This window comes from Mustela putorius, unplaced genomic scaffold (assembly GCF_011764305.1).
Source record: "Mustela putorius furo isolate JIRA1106 unplaced genomic scaffold, ASM1176430v1.1 tig00003927_pilon_pilon_pilon, whole genome shotgun sequence".
Classification (NCBI taxonomy): domain Eukaryota; kingdom Metazoa; phylum Chordata; class Mammalia; order Carnivora; family Mustelidae; genus Mustela; species Mustela putorius.
Genome location: NW_025422072.1, coordinates 2,616,817 through 2,638,196, shown reverse-complemented (window position 1 = coordinate 2,638,196; position 21,380 = coordinate 2,616,817). Strand labels below are relative to the sequence as shown.

General features: G+C 38.0%; 1 protein-coding gene across 4 annotated transcripts in view; it reads left to right on the top strand.

The window, feature by feature from the left end:
- Nucleotides 1–21,380, top strand: part of ADGRB3 (adhesion G protein-coupled receptor B3) — a 726,064-nt gene that overhangs the window by 692,741 nt on the left and 11,943 nt on the right. For all 4 annotated transcript variants that reach the window (XM_045069381.1, XM_045069382.1, XM_004769290.3 and 1 more), the window contains one exon: nt 8,599–8,634. In XM_045069381.1, the coding sequence (XP_044925316.1) occupies nt 8,599–8,634 (36 nt within the window). The remainder of the gene's footprint in view (nt 1–8,598; nt 8,635–21,380) is intronic.

Below are 21,380 nucleotides of genomic sequence, written 5' to 3'. Positions count from 1 at the left end.
AGCAATTTAAAGATTGTTTTTACCCTTGACAGACACGTGGTCTTATGGTGAATAAAGACATGACAGGAGTAAAGTTTAGGTATACATAGCTAACAGATTTTGGAGATAGGACCTTGGCCCGTGAAGATAAAACTGGCCGTGCAGCTTTCCTGATGAGCAGAGCGGTGCATTGTCAGGTTGAGTTATCAGCTCTGCTAGACTGTATCTGCAGGGCCAACCAGTGAGGAAGATGATATCCTGACATTAGAGAAAGAACCAGAAGATGACTATCTCCATAAAGAGGGGATCAACAGTAACCAGGAGGTGCCTGGAGTCTTTTAGAAGACAAATGTGAATTGGGGAAACCAGGTGGTGGGTATTAGAGAGGGCACAGATTGCATGGAGCACTGGGTGTGGCGCAAAAACAAGGAATACTGTTGTGCTGAAAATTAAAAACTAAAAAAAAAAAAAAAAAAAGACGACAATGTGAAGATGCAAGTGGGTGAATATGTAGATGACATGAGGCCCAAACCATGGATCCGTTTGAGTTGACTCCAGCTCTGAGTGAGAAGGACGATCACAGCCATGGGGGCTCCCAGCCTGAAAAGCTGCAGCAGCAGAGGATGGCCAGGTGCCTTAGGATCCTTTCAAGAGTATTATAAAAACGATGTTCATGTGATTTCAGGAAGTTTCCTCCAGAGGAATGGAGATTCACAAACTGCCACGGTGGGAAGAGGGGTTGGGGGAAGAAGGAGGGGGAGATGAAAGCTACCAGTTGTAGCACAGAATGTGGTGTACGTAAGGAGAAGAGAAGGCAAGGAGAAACACGATTTAAGGGGGAGAAAATGAAAGCCAGAGTGGGTCAGTGTGTAGAAGTGTTTATTCAAATAAGCAGGAGGCAACAGAAAAGGACAGAGGCCCCCCCAGGCCTGAAGGCAGTGCCAGCAGAAAAGGCTCTAGCCTCCAGGGGAGTTTGTTTAACGAACTCCCAATTCCTGAGTATAAAATAGTTTGATGAATGCATGAAGTTTCTTGTGTAAGAGCTTATCCAGATTGTCTCCCTGCCTCATAGTACCTTCTTTTTTCTTACAGTGTGTTATCTTCCATCTTCCAAACTGTATACATTCTCAGAAGGGGCTTGATGAGCAATTCTGAAAATTTTAGTGTCTGAAAGATTTAGTTTCCACAACTATGGGATAATTGCGATTTGAATATAGTAGAAATCCTATATCACCTTGGCTCCAGTCCTCAATGTCCTCTAAGCAGTTTAAGGTCAAGAAGAATTAAGCTGTCAGGGCTGTCTGGGTGGCTCAGTCAGTTAAGGATCTGACTCTTGATTTTGGCCCAGGTCCCGATCTTGGGGTCATGAGATCGAACCTCACATTGGGCTCCGTGCTCAGCAGAGTGTCTGCTTGGGATTCCCTCTCCCTTTCCTTCTGCCCCCCTCTAAAATAAACAAATAAATGTGTTTAAAACAATTTAAAAAAAAAGAAAAATGAAACTGTCTCCAGTACTCAAGTCATTCACCTTCAATTAATGAAAAGAATGTGTTGATATTCGGTGTTTATATAAAGCAAGTAACCACTACGTGCTATGGAGCACGTGGGAAAAAGATTAAGGTATCATATAGTTCTTAAGCCATTTTGAGGCCTATGAAATGTAGTTTACATTTTGGGCTGTGGTTCTATTTATTTTTTTAAAGATTCTAGGTAATGTCATTGTAAGGTCAGAATTTACTTTGAATCTTTGGAGCAGTGGTATTTATTCCACAGCCTGTAGCTGTTAGATTTAAATAATAAACACTTCCTTACTCAGAAATCTTCCCAGTTTGTACGAATGTCCTGGGCCTGTTTGGCACACAGTCCATTCTGCACCCTTTTCACCAGTGTCACTGAGGGCCAGGGCAGGTTCCGGGGCTTCTGGCTGGGAGAGATTGGCCACTAGGGGGCGCCGGGGAGAGATTGGAGGCAGGCAGAAGAGAGAATCCCAGGATATTTCTCCCTTTCTCATCCATTCTGCTTTGGACACCATCTTGTGCCTCAGCTACAGTTTCTTAACGTTTCTGGCTTTGGCCAGGGGCCTCAGCCCCTCAGCCTAGTTGAGAGTGCCATCTCCTTTTGTCCAGCCTGGAGGCATATTCACTTTGGCTAATCTCTGGGTTACCTGTGATCTTGTATGTGTAGCTTCTCAGCTCCACTATCACTAGAATTCTTATGAAACACTTTGCTCAGATGAAATACATGAATGGTTCCTCTTACTCTCCTGACAAATTGTGTCTTAATTTTTCTTATTCCTGAGGAAACCCTTAATGAGTAATCAGAGTTAGATTACATGATTTTATCAAGACCAGAAAGTTCTGCTACTCCAGCTTTTCAGACCATTTCAGTATAAACTTAACAATATATCTGAAAACGTTGTCGGGTAAGTCTCCCTCAATTTATATATGGGTAGAAAGGGATGCCATTCTAGGCTCCCTTTTTATACTCCAGTTTATCTGGACATGGATTACAGAGCTCTCACCATAATGGGTTTTAAAGGTAAAACATGTTAGCTATAATGTCATATTACAGTTGCCTCCCATAAAGCTCTTGTGAGGATCAAATTAGATAATGATGTGCAAACCCTTTGAAACTTGTAAGAAGCATTTCAGATGTAAGGTTGTGTTATTATTTCATTACCATTATATCTTGAATTTCTGTGAAGAAGCTTGAATGCTATATTAAATCAATATTTACGGCTTTAGACAAAATATTACGGCCTCACTTGGGAGCTGGGAGACTGTCACTAACAGATACCATTATAAAACTGACCTTTGAACAGAAGATACTTTTTCTAACATTTTTTTTTCTCACATAGCTGTGCTGAAAGGAAGGCTTGCCCTTCTTTACTGTGTGTGTGTGTGTTTTTTTTTTTTTTTTTAAGATTTTATTTACTTATTTGACAGAGAGAGACAAAGGGAGAGGGAACACAAGCTGGGGAAGCGGGAGAGGGAGAAGCAGGCTTCCTGGGGAGCAGGGACCCTGATGTGGGGCTCAATCCCAGGACACTGGAATCATGACCCGAGTTGAGGATTAACGACTGAGCCACCCAGACGCCCCCTTCTTAACTGTTTTGTTTTTGCTCCTAGGTTAGGGAATTTTGTCTTTTATGAAGGCATGCAAACAAAATTAGCTGAAATAAAAGTCATTTTTCAAAATTAATTATCCTTAGGTTTTATTTTCACAGATATTTTGAATGGATTTGGTATCAAAGATTTCTCCTTGAGTATGTTCATGGCTCACTCCATAATAAAACTTGTAACGGCAGTCATATTGCCATTTATTAATCACTGCAATTTATTCCTTGCAGTGAATTTTCTAGTGTCTGGTCCAGTTTAATTTGAAGTGACACAAACAATGAATTATTCCCTCTGAGAAACTATTCATTATTCTAGAGGATTTAGATATGGAGAGATGCCTCAGTGCCTATACTTGCTAAGTATTCCTCTGTGTGGCCTCATACTCTTGTGCTTTTTTACTCTTAAATCATCCTGGACTTTTTTCCCTTCCATTAGTGATAAGCCTGCATTCCCCTCAATTGTCTTTTAATTGGCTGTCAGTTAATCCATTCATAATGGTTTTCTTTGTGTATTTAGTCTGCCTGCTTATCCATATTCTCCCAAAGAATGAGAAAAACAGCAACAAAACAAAAGCAAGAAATGAGTCACATTTTGGACTTGTTTAGCTGCTGTCGTGTACCTCCTCCAATGATTCATCAATAATTTTGTGAATTATTGGGCCAGGCCCTGTGGTAGATGCTAGGGATATAAATGTGATCAAGAGATGTGGATCCTATCCCTGTGGTGAATAAGCCGTATGGAAGAGAGAAATAATTAACTGGTAACAAATAAACAATCTGTAAGAGTGTACTGGGCTGGGTCGGGACCATGGAATGTGAGGGAGAGACTTGATAAGGGGGTCGACGACTCCCAAAGTGCTGTATGAAGTGAAGTTAAGAAGGAATATGGCTTAGGAGGCTCTGTCTGGAGGTTGCGGGGATGTTTTAGGGAAAAGAAACTGTAATACAGAGATAGGAAGGAGTTTGGAATACTTTGCAGAGGATCAGAAGTCCTGTATAACAGCGGGTGAGCTCCTTAAGATGTCATTGGCATAGGAAGAAAAAGCCAGATTTTGGAGAGCCTTGTAAAACAATTGAAGCAAAAAAGGACTGTTAAGTGAAAGATGGGCATGATTTCTCTATCCATCCATCCATCCATCCATCCATCCATCCATCCATCCATCTATCCATGGTTTTGGAGGGAAAGACTAGGATTCAGTGGTATTAGCAGAGGGGATAGAGCAGAAATCTGGAGGACAGTTAGGGAGCTACTGAAGTTATCCAGACAGGACAGGAGAATGCCTTTGACCACAGACATGATAGTGAAGATGGAGAAGAGTGGACGGATCAAGAGAGATTTCAGAGGTGGAACAGATACCACTTGCTGGTGAATTTGATATGCAGCGTGAGAGATGGGGAAAATGAAAGGTGACTTGAGAATGAGTCACAGCAAATAGGAAGAGGAAAAGGAAAAGCTAAGATCATGTGTTTTATTGGGGAAGTGATTAAATTTCAAAAGCTTCTGAGAGTCCAGCAAGCTAAGGACAGAAAATTGACCTTGGAAATTGACCAGGTGGAGCTCATCTGAGACTTTTAACTAGAAGAATTTGAATGAAGTGTTAGGGATAGAATACAAGTTACAAGGAGTTCTAAGTGGAAAATTAGGAAAAGGAAACCACATAGAAGACCTGAAAAGATTTTTGTATCCCCTACTATGACGAAAAAGATTCTTTGTATTAAGTTATTTGAGAAGTTGAGGAAACTGAGACAGAGGGAATCTGTGTCTTCATAAAAGTATTTTAACACCACCCTGGCTTATTTTAAATTTATATGCAGCAGTCCTTCAGCTGTCAACTTTATCAGAAAAAATTGTTATGACTTGATCACTTTTCATAATAGATTTTCATTTTTTTAAAGATTTTATTTATTTGAGAGAGATCACAAGTAGGCAGAGAGGCAGGTAGAGAGAGAGGAAGAAGCAGGCTCCCCACTGAGCAGAGAGCCTGACGCAGGGCTTGATCCCAGGACCCCGAGATCATGACCTGAGCTGAAGGCAGAGGTTTAACCCACTGGGCCACCCAGGCCCCTAGATTTTCATTTTTTAAATGTATAACCACCTTTTCTAACCACTTTTGTACCTTACAATAACTTCCCAGCAAACTCAGAGGGACATTTGAATAAACGTCAGTCAGTCACAGTTGCCATGAACTTGAGTACTTTTTGAAAGACTTTCCAGCTTATTGCATGTATACCAAGGATAACAGAACTGAACACTCTGGTTCTTGTGACAACATGGTTTCCCAGTGCCAGAATCCTCTTTAAGATAAACTTGATTTTGCAATGGGAGGCACATCATGGAAGTGGAGGTCAGCTATTATGTGTTATTGTATGATTGCTTATATAGTATCCCATGTTCAAATGGTTTTTAAGTTATTGTAGTTAACACAATTCTTTTATATTGCCATTAGATTTTCTCTCAAGAAGTAACATGTTGAATGCTTTTTTTTTTTCTCTCTTTTAAATATAATTGACAAGTGAAAGTTAATCTACTTGAACTTACTTTATGGCTAAAAAACATCTCGGTCCCACTGCTGTCAGCCTTGGATTGATTGGGTCCTCCATTGTTACTCTTGCTGAGCTCTAGTAACAATCAACAAATTATCACAGGCACCTTAGCTACAAAATATTACCTCTTTTACCCCTGAGCAAGTAGTTGAGAGATAGTGGATAAAACCCAGGAGTTAGAGTCAGAAGACCTGAGTGTGAATCCCAGCTCATTTGCTTACTACCCAGTTTTTAAGTGGACAAGTTATTTTAACTCCACTGGTCCTCAGTGTCCCTAATTCATAGAATAGATACTAAAAAATTATACTTTCCTGACCATCCCACAGGGCAGGTAGCAAATGTGAAAGCACTTTATAAACTATGAAAGGTTGGTATACTTGGTCAGTATTGTGGGCATATGAATAATAGGACACAAATTTCAACCTCCCAGGGGCTCTGAAAATCTGCCACATTTTTCACATTCTCTAATTTTTAAGTCTTCACTGCTTATCCCCACTACCACCATCTTTAAGCTCTTTTGATTGAAATCTGTGTGCTTCATTTGTTTATTTCTTGTTCTAATCCTTCAAGGCAGCTGGTTATGATATACCTTTATGTTAGAATTTAATTTTCACAAAATTAGATAGAAAAGAGAGAAATGGGGGGTGCCTGGGTGGCTCAGTGAGTTAAAGCCTCCGCCTTTGGCTCAGATCATGATCTCAGGGTCCTGGGATTGAGCCCCGCATTGGGCTCTCTGCTCGGTGGGGAGCCTGCTTCCTTTCCTCTCCCTCTGCCTGCCTCTCTGCCTACTTGGGATCTCTGTCTGTCAAATAAATAAATAAAATATTTTTTTTAAAAATAGAAATGTATTTATAAAAATATATCCATTTTCTTTTTCATATTTTATATCAACATAGGTGCATAGGTGACATCAGCTGTCAGAAGCAGAACCTCTTTCCAGTGTTCTTCTAGATTCCCATCTCCTGTTCTTGTTCCTAAAATATGGGGCCTGTGGTAACATGTGTCTATCAGCATTTCCAGTTCTTAGGCTACACAGCTTTGCATTCAGAAACAGAGCAAGGTACAGTTGTTATGACCGTTGGCAACAGAGAACCCCTCAATGAGTGCAGCAGAAGGGCCTCTTACTTGCTGGCTAGCGGACCCTTTTCCATAGGATCTCACCATTTAATTTTCAAGTGGAACGCAGAGCTCATGATTAATGTTCTATAATAACGGCTTAAAATGTTCCCATGTTTGCATTTTGCTGTATTAAGGAAAGAATTTTGCTTAATGTATAGTTACAAAAACGTCCTGCTGAGTCACAGTGCCAAGAAGGCAAAGCATTCAAGACCAGAATGGAAACACTGACATTCAGTCTAGCATACAGCAGCAAAGTGTGATGTGCTACATTGCAGCCTGCTTTTTTTTTTTTTTTTCTATAAAACACTGTTAGTGAACAATAGTGGCAGGAGATGGCAAAGGAGGCCTGGGTTAAACACTTTGCTACACACTTTTCTCCTTCTGGGATGTCACCACAGCTAGGCTACAGTGATTCTGGAGACAAGGACCTAAGTGACATCAATGTGCCATTTGCACTTAATAAAGCCATCTCCTTCCTAGTGCTCTCCATCATCATACTTGAAACCTGGATTCTATAATCCAGCTCCACCAAAATCAAATAAATTTAAAAACTTTTAGGCTTTTTTTTTTTTTAAACCTTTCTTTTAGAATATCCCCTTCTATCTAGTAAAGCATGCTTTGGGGAGTTGGTTACATAGGGAGGCTCTGGTTCTACAGTGATGTTGTAACTCTAGCTGCAAAAATGTAGACAGGTTTTTCAATAAACTATGTTAGTGCCTGTCTGTCTCTGCTATTTAGCAGTTACAAGAATCAACTATCATGGGTAGGATTTCCTGATAGGTTTTTGAACTTAAGGTAAGTTTTGGGATAAAAGTGAAAGAAAAATTTTAAAAAGTTTGTCTAAAGGTTTACATGATATTCAACTGCCTAAATATTACTTGTTTTTAATATTTATTTTTTGTTTCACCCCCACTTCCTCCCCAAAAATCCAAATTTAAAAAAAAAAAAGCCTCATATTGGAAACTTGTTTTGCTCTCTAAAAATTTGGGAGACGCTTTCTACATTTACCAGATATCTCCTTCAATATCAAATCCCTCTGAGTATATGCTAACTGTACCTTTCCTACACTAATATTCAGTCACTTTAATTTTATTCAAGTAATATTTCCTGATTTATCAGGCTTATTGACTAATTATTTTATTAATACCTGTTGATCTGTAACTAGCATTAAGAGCTGCTTAACAGAGTCAGAGGCATAGAGGAACACTGAGATATTGACATGTACATTTATGTTTCTCTAGGGTTGGACAATCATCATTATTTTTTTTATTAAATTAGAATACTTCTGCTTCTAAGAACTAGCAGTTAGGAATTTCCTATCATGGAGAATTGTCAAAAACTAAAAAATCTGTGGTTGAGACATATAGAACTTTAGGACTCAGAGGGCCAGAGAGATTTTGGTAGAAATGAAACCTGGAGATAGGCTACCAGAAGTCTTGAGAGGACTAGATGATTTTTTTTGTACATAGCTTTTAAACCTTTGTGTCTCGAAAGTAAAAAACATAGCTTTGCTATGACAGACGTAAAGTCTCCTTCAAGATTGAATGTTTTGTGTGAATTTATATTAAAAAATTCCTACTGAAAAATTAGAGTTAAGAGGTCAAGATGAGAAGTACTCTGTATTTTTATATTCTTCCATTTTAAAGGAAGTTCAAAATAAGAATGAAATCATTTGGATGAAAGAGATGAAATCATAAAAATTTCAACATACTCTTCTGTGAAGGAAAACTTGTAATATAAAGATGTGCAGGACATTTTATTGAAAATAATTTTCATTTTATTTGAATGACTAAACATAACTTTATATTGATTTTTCTTCTTTTTAAAAAAATCTTACAGAGAAGAAAATCACGATATTCAGACCTTGACTTTGAGGTAAGTTTCTATGGATTTTTAAAATAATTTTAATTGCTTGAATTCAAGATTGACATATAATTACTTAAACATATTACTCTGCCGTATGTAGGAGCTCTACTTTTTTAAAAATTAAATGAGAAGTCAAACATTTTTTATTAGAGTTCATTCTGTAAAACTACTTGTATAAAAACATTTTAACTTCTAATTGACTTAGATGTATGCTAAACTGAGATATTCCAAACAAGGAATCCATTTTATAAATACTAAGACAAATGGGCAATTTGTGGTAAGGACTGAATTTGATCAATCCAGTTTGTTGTGAGGTAAGAATGTTGTTTTGTTCATTTCTCACATTTACAGCAATTATATTGGTTTTACTTCAGTAACTACCTGAAAAGAGAGCCTCTGAGAATGCTTTGGCTGGTTAGCTAGGCTTTCTCCGGAATTGCCTTGTGTACTGATTCCTATTATTTAGGTTCTCTGTGATACATTCCAGATTCTTTTTTTCAATAGCAAGTGTTGGTTCAGCGTGCTCCTGTGTTTTTAAATACCTTTTCACAGATATAAACAAGATGAAGATGTTCATTTTCCAATTTGCATTGAATTTATATTGATGTTGTAATATCGATGCTAGAAATTACTGAAATCATACCATTTGAGCAGCTTATGCTAAGCACAAAATTAATGATGTTTGAGTGTCACATAAAAGGCACTTATGCATCTTGATAATTGGATATGATTCACAGCCCGCCGACATAATTGGATATAATACATTATAAATGTCTCTAGCATATTTGTACTGTTTGACGCTTACATAGAACTTGTTAATTTTAGTTGATATTCCTAAAATTATGGAAACCTTTTAGTATACAGAAGCTCCTAAATCAATCATTTTGTGTATGAATGTTGTAGATGAATGTTGTAGCTCAGCAATGTACATCAGGTATCAAAAGTGAGACTTAACTTTTTATTTACTGCATTGGTGAACACACTTTGATTTTATCCTAAGGAGAACTGGCCTTTTTTAGTAAAGCTTCAGAGTACAAGAAACAAAGTAACAATAAAGAATCTGACCTCCATGATTATGTGGCAAAATTTCCTACTGATGCATCTCAGTTGTAGCAACCTGACATGGGATAAAAACTTCATTCTATTCTAAGTTTTAGGGTACAAAGAAAAATCATTCGTCAATATATTTTTTTCACTTTTTACTGCATTGTAAGGGACAAATAATTTGTTTTGTATTCTTTAGGTTACCCAAAAATAGAGGATCATTGTGTATTTATTTTTATGTCCTAAAAACAGTAAGTTGTATTAGTACAAAGAAAAGGAGGTGGTAATTAATCCACGAGGTATTAGGGACAAAATATAGTAAAAACCTAGATCTAAAATTAGGTCTCAATGCAACCAACCAAAGATATGTGATCATAAGCTCTGAAAAGAAATCTAATTATATTGGGTCACTTGGAGCATTAGAAAAACTATTCCTTTTTCATGTGTTCTTTATATAGACTGGTAGCAGATTCCTTAATCAGATGCTTTTCCCCCACTGCTTAGTATCCCAACATATAACCATGGTGTTGCCAAAATATTGACTGATAATGGAAAGATGTTGCAACACAACAAGCCTGGGTAGTTAGCTCTTTACTCTAGTTATCTCATGATTGCTAGAAGTATAGAATTGGGAGCAGGGGACACTTTGAGATATTACATTTTCTTTACAAACTTTTTAGTAGCACTCCCCTGAGTCTGTGTGCAGCTGTAGGTATGTGGCAGATACCTTAGAGATGGTGCTCAGAAAAATTACTGCCAGTTTTACATGATAAATTTTAATATGATATATTTGTACTTTGTGGATGGTCCTTGGAGAAGAGTCAGAGTTGCCTCCCTCTCCTTTAAATCAGGCTGGATAAATTTTGTTTATATCAAACCATCCCCCAGTTCCCATCCCATAAGCTTTACCACACAGTAGCCAAAGTAGGCATTTTGCCACTGACAAGCAGATTCATCTCCTAGGTTCCTGAAGATATCTTCCCTTTGGGCCAAAGACATTCCCCAAAGTCTATACACAATAACAATATTCTCTCGACTCGTACATCCATAAAACATTGGCCAGTAAATGTTATACCTGGGGAGAAGTCCTTTCATGTTGCCAATCTCCAAGAAAATACTGCGTTTTTAGGAATAAATAGAGCAAAGTGTTGTCTAGTCAAAATGATGTAATATCAGTTCTTTTGGGAAAGTATACAGAAAATACTATAGTGATATCCTTCTATTCCCCTTCTGTCTCCTTACTGGATTTGCATTCTCCGCTCCAAGCAGAGATCGAGTATTTAGTGTCAACCTCAAAAATTGAACAAATTAGAAACAAAGGTTATCATGCAGCAAATGAGTTAATTTGGGAATTGCAATTCAGGACATGCAAGCCTGGAAAAGAAAAAAGGAAGTTGGGAGGTACTGTTTTAAACATTCCTTGAAAGCATTGCCCATCAAGAGTCAGGTTTCCTGTATTTAGTGATTTTTGTCCCTTGGTGCCGGGAAGGACCTTTCCTGGTTGTCATGTCCCACTGTGCAAGGAAAGAACATGGTTATTGGAAACCATTTAAGGCCACATTTGAGTAACAAGGGATAGAAAGGAGAACTCTCAGGCATTTCCCACTTAAAGACTATATCTTAAAGAGGGTGTAAGCATTAGAGATCATCTTGAAAGGTTGAGACAGCATCACCCTATTGGATAGGTTATTTCTGCAGATGTTTGACAGACAATAGGCACAGAATTTTTTTTTTTTTTTTTTATTTATTTGACACAGAGAGAGAGAGACCACAAGTAGGCAGAGAGGCAGGCAGAGAGAGGAAGGGAAGCAGGCTCCCTGCTGAGCAGAGAGCCTGATGTGGGACTCAATCCCAGAACCCTGGGATCATGACCTGAGCCGAAGGCAGAGGCTTTAACCCACTGAACCACCCAGGTGCCCCCAGGCACAGAATTTTTAAATGATTATACAACACGAGAGAGGCAGAATAATAAATCTAGTTTATGGGGGCATCTGGGTGGCTCAGTTGGTTAAGCATCCCACTCTTGTTTTTTCTTGGCTCAGGTCATGATCTCAGGTTTATGAGAACGAGCCCATATCCGGCTCCATGCTCATTGTGGAGTCGGCTTGTTCCTCTCCCTCCTCCTGCGTTTGTCCTCTCTCTCTCTAATAAATCTAGTTTGTATATATAGTCCTACATGCAAAGCCCAAACCTGAAAGTAATGAGCTATAAATAGATGAGATATCAGGAATCAGTTAGGTTTTTTGCCTGAAAAAAGACAAAACAATAAAAAACATTTTAAATTCCAGAGTTTATCCCCCTTAGCCACAGCCTGGGAGGTGATGGATTTATTTTTCTAGGCCAATGCCAAGGTAAAGGAAAGAAGGAGGGAAAGACCTTTATGTTTAAAGTATGAAGTCTTGATGTGGTGTCTTGAGTGGAAGTAGTCTGCCTTGATGTCTGCTACTTCTTTACCATTGATTGAAAAATCTCCAGGGTTTATACAAGACAGGATGTCAGGTGCAGCCATCTTTAGCTATGGGACGTATGTCCAAAATTCAAACCCCTGAAGTCTGGCTGTCATTTGGGTGACAAGGAGGAGCTGGTATAGTTCCTTTGAAAGAGGTTCAGGGGCAGTCTTTGTTCCAAATCAAAAGCATGGGAAAAAATTGGAAACATTAGTTTGGAGAGTGGTAGACAGATATTTGAGAAAAACAGAAGAATTCAGGATCTACTACAGTTTAATATAGGATTAGAATCTAATATAGAGAGAAGTTCAAACATAATTTTTCTCTCTATACTTACCCTGATATTTATCAAAGATAATCACAGTAAAACTAATTTGTGTGCCTTAAACTTGGCCTGAGTACTTACACAAGTATAGCGAGAATAGTGATTGGCCATATAAGCTCTTTTTAAGACTGCTTTACTAGAGGGATGCCTGGGTGGCTCAGTTGGTTAAGCCACTGCCTTTGGCTCAGGTCATGATCCCAGAGTCCTGGGATCGAGTCCCACATTGGGCTCCTTGCTCAATGAGAAGCCTGTTTCTCTCTCTGCCTCTGCCAGCCACCCAGCCTTCTTGTGCTATCCCTCTGATAAATAAATAAATAAGATCTTTAAAAATTAAAAAAAAAAAAAAAGAACTGCAGTCATTCAGTAAATCCAAAAAGCAGAAGAAAAAAAAAAAAAAAAAAAAAAGACTAGAACCTTTAAGCAAGGTGCCAAGTTGATTTTTCTGAGGAGCTTTATTGGCTCCATAAAGTAGCCTTAATTTCTTAAAACCTGTCCTGTCAAATCTGAGTCTATGCACATCTCTCTCAAAATAATCCAGAACCTTGGTAAAGTAGCCAATATTTCCAATTGTTATTACAAGGAGAACAGATTCTCACTGAATTTATGTAAATAACTATATTGCCACGTGAAAAATCCTCAAGAGTTTTGAAATTCTGGAGGGATCAGGTAGGGAGAAAAAGTAAATTTTTCATCCTTGTTTACAAAGATATATTTTACCAAACTGCTGTATTTCACAGATAGCTTGAAAGAAAGGAGTAAAAGGGCTCCTTTTAATGTAGCAAGCAAAATATTAAAGGACCAGTAATGTTTGAAAACTAGATGTCATAAAAATTATAATCATCTTCCTCCATTCATTCAATACCATGTTATTCTTACTACGCCTGAATTTAGTTTTTACATTCGTTTGAGAAATTCTTACCCAGTTCAGTTTATTATCCTTTTTTTTTAAGAATTTTATTTATTTGTCAGACAGAGATCACAAGTAGGCATTAGACAACTAGCCATCAGCCCAAGCTATTTTCTTGCTCACAAATTTTGTAAAAGAAATAACATGAATTTATTGTACTTTAATAAACCTCACTAGAACAAAAGTTTTATATTTAATGCTGAGAACTCTATAATGTTGGCTCATTTTCATTGACCCAACAATCTTAAACTAACTTTTAGATCAAATATTTTCCCAAATCATGTGAACCTGAAAAATATTTGAGTGAGTATCTATTAATATTTCTGAGAACTTAATTTATAAATGCTTCATTTTCAAGCCAATTACATAGAACTCCTTTCATAAATTAACTTTGGCAAGTTACCCAGAAGTAGAAAAATACCATATCTATAGTAGACATACATAGACATTCATAGACACACACACAGATGCAAAAAAGGACCCCAGAAGACACCAGCAGGGTTTTTTTTGTTTGTTTGTTGTTGTTGTTGTTTTAATTTACTAATCTCAGTAGGTAATCCATTTATAAAAACTTGAGGATCTTCTCTGGGTTTAATAAGTTCTTTAATTATGGTCCATAGTTTGGTAGATGAGGAAGTCCCGGGGGTATACAAGAGGTGGGGGTGGTGCAGAAGGGAAAGAAGAAGTTGGTCATGAAGGCAAAGAGGACAGGGAAGGGGAAAAGTGGCCCCAGAGCCCCTTTTGTCGACTTTGAATTGTTTGTGTGTTGGGTAATTAAAAACCTGATTTTGCAAAGAGGTGATTTTAGAGTCTTAGATACATTTGGAAGACTCCAGGTACCAACTAAAACAGGCTTCCTATTCAGTCTGTTTAATTTTAGAACTGTGGTCTTCCAATTTGGTTCTGAGAAAAACAAGTTTGGGAGGTCAAAAGTTTTCCACAGTGACCATCGGAATTCTATATTATCTTCAGTTGAGTTGGTCCATTTGGTTAAGAAAGTGCATGAAGGGCCATAGTTTTGAAAACAAAACTGGTCAGGGTCCCAGAAGGAGGGTCCTTTGTAAAGAATTTAGAGGATTGTGAATCCCATACTTTAAAACCAGAGGCACAGCAAACAAAATGAGCAGTCACCAAAAGGCTGATGCCTTCAAGAATAAAGTCAGAGAGCTCAACCAAACGGAAGAAGCTTAACTCTGAAAAGAGGCTTACCTTGCCAAAAGGAAAAAAGATAACTCACAGAGGGTGCACAAGGCTGAAGTGACTACCCTACACAATGCCTGGGGTTGTTAGTTCATCTAGGTTCATCACCTTCAGGTCCCACTTCTGACACCATATAATGTCAACCTTAAAAATCAAATAACAAGTATTACTGAGCAGTAAATGAGTTTATTTGGGAATAACGGGGGAACTGCAATTTGGCACATGCAAACTATGGCAAACAGTAAGCAAGTCCAGATAACAAAGAGGGACAGCATCCTTTTGTAGAGGAAAGGAGGAAGTTGCAAGGGGTTGTTTTGAACAAAATTTCATTGGAGGCAAAAAGGAGTTCAAAGTGGTGGCAGCTTCTCATTGCCTGCAGGCAGCTTGCTGCTGCCAGGCTGAGAGAAAATCTTTCTTTTTCCTACTGGTTATGCAGACTGTGATGAGTGGAAGTGCATGAGAGCTCTCCCTTCATGGATTCCTCCATTTTGAATGAGGATTCTTTATATTCATTTTCACAATAGTAGGCATTTGATAAATTATTTTGTAAAGGATGGTTTAACATTGAAATTAGTCCAGTTTGCTTTAATAAAAAGTTATCAAACAGTATGTCTGCGTTGGGGCAGAGACCAGTATAGAAAATGGAATAGGGAGTTAACACCTCCAAAAGAGCCATACTGGACATCAAAGATATTTACATGCTATGCAACATAAGGAGATGAATAGCAGGCTGAGATTCCAGGAAGAGGAAATGTATGGAGGTTGGCTAAGGTATGGCATGTTTGAGAAACCAGAAGCAAATTAAAATTCACTGAAACATGAGGTCTATAGATAAAAAGAGGAAGGAATTTAGAAACTATATAGTGAACAGTTTGCCCCCCAAGGAAGGAGTTTTACCTAATTTGTTACTAAAAGCTGCTAAAACATTCTGTTCTATTATATTCTGTTTGTTTTTTAATGAGAAATGATTTTCTCTGACCTGGAATTTAGAAAGAGGACTGTGGCAGTAATAGAAAGGAAAGATTGGAATAGAGTGAATGAGGAAGTTGAAATACAAATTTGAAAGTGACTAGTCCAGAAAAGAAAAAAAGAAGTGGTAGGGAAGGATAGGAATGAAGGGACATGGCAAAGTCAAGATCTATGGCGTTTGGTCCTTAACTAAACATAGGAGAGGATCCTACAGGTCTGAGCCTGGTTTCTAGTAGTATCATTGACAGATCTAGGAAAATCAAGCAGACATCTAGTTAAGCAAAGTTGCATTTTAGTACTTTGGGTATTAAGGTGCCTAATAGGATGCTAAATCAGAAATATCAGGCAGGTAGTTTAAATTATCTTTCTTGAATTGAGGACAAATCTCAAGGAATTCTTAGGAATGCAGGAATACAAACCTCTCAAACTGCAATAGACAATATCATCCATTCCGTGTTAAAAAAAAAAAAAGTATGTCTAGAGAGGTATTTTTATCTTCTCTTGAAAAAACATGGAGATAACCTTATCACATTCTTCTGTGGAATGATGTAAGCTCTTAAAAATACCTTAGAACATTCCTTTGAAGGCCCTAATGAACCCCACACATCCAGTAAACCCATGCTTTTCAAACTGAGGAGAGGTGATGGTGAGCAGAGAGCACAAGAAGTCATCAATCCAGGATAATTATGCCCATCTTTATGGGGACATGAATTTTTGGTAGATTTGGGGTAATATAAATAAGATAAAATATTTTAATTTTATATTGTTATGGATACAGCTAAGCTATGGCAAAGAAGATAACATTTCTATTACTTCCTAAATATAAAGCATATCTGTCCCCATCCCCCACAGTAAGTGAGCTCTGTTAGGCAATCAGTACACTTTGAGAGGAAACATTTGAGCAATCCAGTCCTATGCTACATCTGTATTTTCCATAATACTAAATTAAACTATTGCAAATATTTGCAGCCAAATATATCCTGGGATGACAGTGACAAAAAATAATACATACCTTATTCAGTTTTTTTTTTTTTTAGATCCTTTGTCTAAGTCCTGGATATATATTTATTCAAATAGAAACATACCTGAAACATATCTAGACACTAGTAATGTCAGGCAGGCCATGGGGCTCCAGATTCTTTTTTTTTTTTTTTTAAGATTTTATTTATTTATTTGACAGAGAGATCACAAGTAGGCAGAGAGGCAGGCAGAGAGAGAGAGAGGGAAGCAGGCTCCCTGCTGAGCAGAGAGCTGGATGCAGGACTTGATCCCAGGACCCTGAGATCATGACCTGAGCTGAAGGCAGCGGCTTAACCCACTGAGCCACCCAGGCGTCCTCCAGGTTCTCTCTTAGGGATACTCTGGGACTCTGACCAAGGAAAGTACATAAATCATTCCCTTTTCACAATACAGCTTCAGGAATCAAGATTAATTCCTACAATGTGTGTTGCTTCCTTAACATTAGTTTTCGTTCACTTCAAACTAGTATTCAACAACACACTCTGGATTGAGGACTCCTATGCAATGCAAAAAAGAAGAAAAGTAAGCATAGGTTTATACTGGTAAATACGAACAAGGAGAGCATAGGTGTCTATATTCCTAAAGCTAGAAAAGGTAATTAAGGCAGAGTGCTTTCTAAAGTCTATCAACATGATTTCCAGGCCCCCATAATCTAAAATTTATAGCTGGGAAATTCTCCAACTTTTTCTAAGAGGTTTCTCTGTTTCTAAAAATCTGCATATAGTAAGGCCTACCTTATCTGTAGTTCCAACTTAAATCCTAACTCTATCATTCGCACTTAATGAGTTTAGAAAAGAAAACTTTCAAGCAGTTTGTTTCAAACCCACCTGCAGGCCTTTTATGAACCACTTGTATGGAAAATGAGAGCACAATAGGATCAGAATAGGAGATAGGGATCCTGTCTGGGGCCAGTTAAGTCTCGTCTTCAGCTGGGAGACCCCTTAAATAGGAGAGAAGACACGATTTATGAGAGCCTCTTCGACATTGTAGGCACCTTCCATGGCCTATATACATATGTCATTTCATTTATCCCATGCATGTTTATTGAGCATCTGCTAAATATCAATCATTGTGCCAGGTGTCAGGGATACAAAGATAAGTCACTATCTACAAGGTGTCCAGAGACAAGACCTGGAGACCAGCCCTTCAAAACATAACGGCAGTCCTATGGGATGGTTGCAGGGCGAGCAATATCCAGGTTATGGGCTTACTACAGAAGGCAACTAACCCACCCTTGTTTCTCTCACCAGCTTTTCCATCTGAATAGGGCATAATCACAAGCTTGAGTAACAGAAAGGAGGGTGCTCCCTGAATATGGGATGTATCCAAGATAGCAGCAGGCAAAGAAAATTGGCTTTGGATTCAGAATGCTTTCCAGCTCTCTCACCACTGATGGGAGCCTAGGAGATTTATTCAGCCTCCTGAGTTTCCGTCTTCTAATCAGCAAAATGAGATAATGACTCCTACCTCCCTGGGTAGGGGAGGACTGAGAAAGATAATAATGCCCACCATTTCTTAAGTGGCTCTTACATGTGTCCTCCGGTGATAAGTGCCTTGTATCCCTTTTATAATCTTCAGAACAACCCTGTAAGGTTACTCTGAATGCTGAAACTGGAGCTACGGGGGAATTACATTTTGTGCCTCTGACCACTTAATTTGAAAGTGATGGAACTGAGATCTGAATCCAAGTTTGTCCAGACCCAGAGCTGTTAGATTTGACATGTCTCAAGCATTTAATCTAGAAGAGTGCCTGAGATAGAGGACATGCTCAAAAAAATCACATCCTGATTTTCTCTCAAATACCTGACATGTCATGAAAATACTATAAAACCTATCACTTTTTCTCTCGTATCAACAATTAAAAGCCTCCCTTGAGTTATAAATATATAAAATGACAGATAAGAGTATGAAATAAGCTATTTCAGGAGATATTTTTGTGCAGTTAGGTTGCTGGTCTCTCCAAATGGGGGTTCCTATGCAGCTTCAAAGAATGATGTCATTATGGGGCACTTGGGTGGCTCAGTGGGTTAAGCCGCTGCCTTCGGCTCAGGTCATGATCTCAGAGTCCTGGGATCGAGTCCCACATCGGGCTCTCTGCTCAGCGGGGGGCCTGCTTCCCTTCCTCTCTCTCTGCCTACTTGTCCTACTAGTGATTTCTCTCTGTCAAATAAATAAATAAAATCTTAAAAAAATTTAAAAAAAAAAGATGTCATTATAACCCGAGTGGAAGGGAATATTGCTAAGCATTTCTCTTTATTGCAAAAGATGCCGATGTTATTTGACAGGAGTTATAACTCAGGCAACCTGAATTCTATATATAGTGTCAATTAGAATATATTTGTTTATTTAAAAAGAAAATCTACATGAGTTATAGCTTTATCATCTTCCCAAGGTTCTAGAAAATTGAGTTTTTCACAGAAGTCAATTTCTTTGGGACACAGGATGTTTCAGTGACAAAAGAAAGAAAAAGATAAACAGATAAAACCCTAAGGTGAGTAAAATCCAAAAAGAGGATTAAAATGGGCCAGTATGCACAAAAACTTCTAATTAGATAGTTAAGACCATCAAAGGCATGAGTGCTGCAAATAAATACTTAGACAAGTAAATAGATAAAGGGAAACCATACTTATTTGTGAGATCTAAAACCACAGCTACTTTTTTTTTTTTTAATCCCAAAACATTGCCAGATTGGAAACTCTCCAGTTTATTTACCATAATGCTGGCTTCCATGTCAATGGAAGCTTCCCCGACTGAAAAAACTGAAAGGTGTACTTAAGTTTGTGAACATGCATGGAAAACCAGACTGAGCCCTAACAGATAGGTGTGCTCTTGATTGGCAGCTCTGATGTGGTACTTCTGTCGGAACCATCAGGCCATCATTGCTATGGTGATTTCTGGCTGTGCCAAGGTGACAATTTCAAATTAGAATGACTATCTGGCATGCAGATGGATTTGCAAGTAATGTTTCTGGTTAGGAAGAGATTTCAGCACCCAAATTTTTAATTTCTTTCCATCTTCTTTGTGGCGTCCGTGAGCTATTAGAGTAGCTTTTATAAACCTATGTAGAACACTACAGAAGGTTCTTTGGTTATAGAACATATGCATTCACCATATATATTTTTCTTAGTATGTTCTAACAATGTAGGTCCTCAAAATAAAATCCACTCAGTTCAGAATCAGCTGCTACGTATTCAATCAGAATATGATGATAAAAACTTCAGTCAATGTACTCTCATTGCCATGGGATACATTTAACACTTTGCTTCCTTAAACATGCTTTATCCAACAGAGATATTTGGTTGCACGAGACAGAGAGTGACTTTGACTACCAACCAAAAAAGAACGTTTGGGAAGGATATGGAAAAGCTGACCTTTTGGCCAGTAGACAGTAGGGACCTCCATTGACATTTTCGCCACCATTGGCAGGCATAAATCCCCAAGGCAAAGTCAGGACCTTGTCATAAGATAAAAGACAAATGGAGACTGCACAGACAAAAATCATCACACGCCCACCTTAAAATGAGGAAGCTGTGCCAGTAACATCAACTATCTTACAAGAAAATGAGCTCCTTGTCTTTGGAAAGGAATGATCTCATTGAGAAAGGGCACAAAAATAAGAATTATACCAGAAATTCTCTGAAGTTTAGAGAATGGAAGAAAGAGAACAAACAAAATGATGAATAACCGATTTGGGAATTTTCAGCTTCAAAATGACTATGAAAATTTGGAAATCTGCCTCACTTGCATTTATCTTAGTGACTTCCCCTACCACTTACTCACATAGACATACCATTTATTTATCTCAGTTCTAACATAATGTGTATTTGAGTTCTTATGTGACTAATGCCTATGTCCTCTATTCTGCCTTGAGCTGTAAGAGGGGAGAAGCTCTACTGGCTTTTGCACACCATTGTCACTTCAGCATCTAGCACAATATATGGTGCTCATGAATATGTATTAACTGATAGAGTGAAGTATCTTTAAAGAAATGACAGTAGTGTGACTTTAGTCCTACTGCAGTCCAGCAAAAAATAACTACCTGGTAAGATTCATTACTATGAAAAACAAAACAAAAATTCAAAAGTTAGAGCAAGTCAAGCAGAGTTCATATTCTGATGACCATAGTTGTTGTCGTTGTTGTTTTTAAGGTATTTCTTGTAACAAAAATCAGTATTTTAATCATTGTCTTAGGCTCTGGTACTGCCTGGGAATATTTGAGTGCCCAGAGATAGAATGTATTTCATTATGTTTTCCAGCTATGTGGTCCTCAAAATCCCTCCACTGAGTTGCTTATGCAAATCCTCCCTCTCATAAATCTCCATCAGCCATTGCTAGTCAAATTATGTTTGCCTGGTGTTTCTCTGTAAATCCTGCAAATCTGTTTCCTGTACTCTCCCCAAAACTGATGGGAACTTAATCGCTCTGTAATTGCTTGCTATGTTTCACGTCCTCATCATGAGTAATGTTGCCATGTTCTCATCCTCAACCACCTGATTTGTTAACAGCCAACTCCTAGAACTAAAGGAGCACAGATGAAAATAATTTGGTTAGAGCAAGACTTAAAATGTCAGAATTCTCATAAAAGTAGGCTAATGAAAATAGAAGAAACTAGCTAAACAAAGTATTACCTAGACACAGATTCATTAAGTACAGGAAATTAAATTGGCATAATAGAATAAGGCTTTTTAAAAATATGTTAAAGATTTAATTTGCATTTCTCTTTTGCTTTTTCTTCCCCCCTCAAGGAGATCATGTTCTCTTCAAGTGTCTTTTTAGAAGAAAATTAGGCATTGTATATATTTCTTCCCCAAAGATGTATTTCTATTCCAAAACAAGTCTGTAC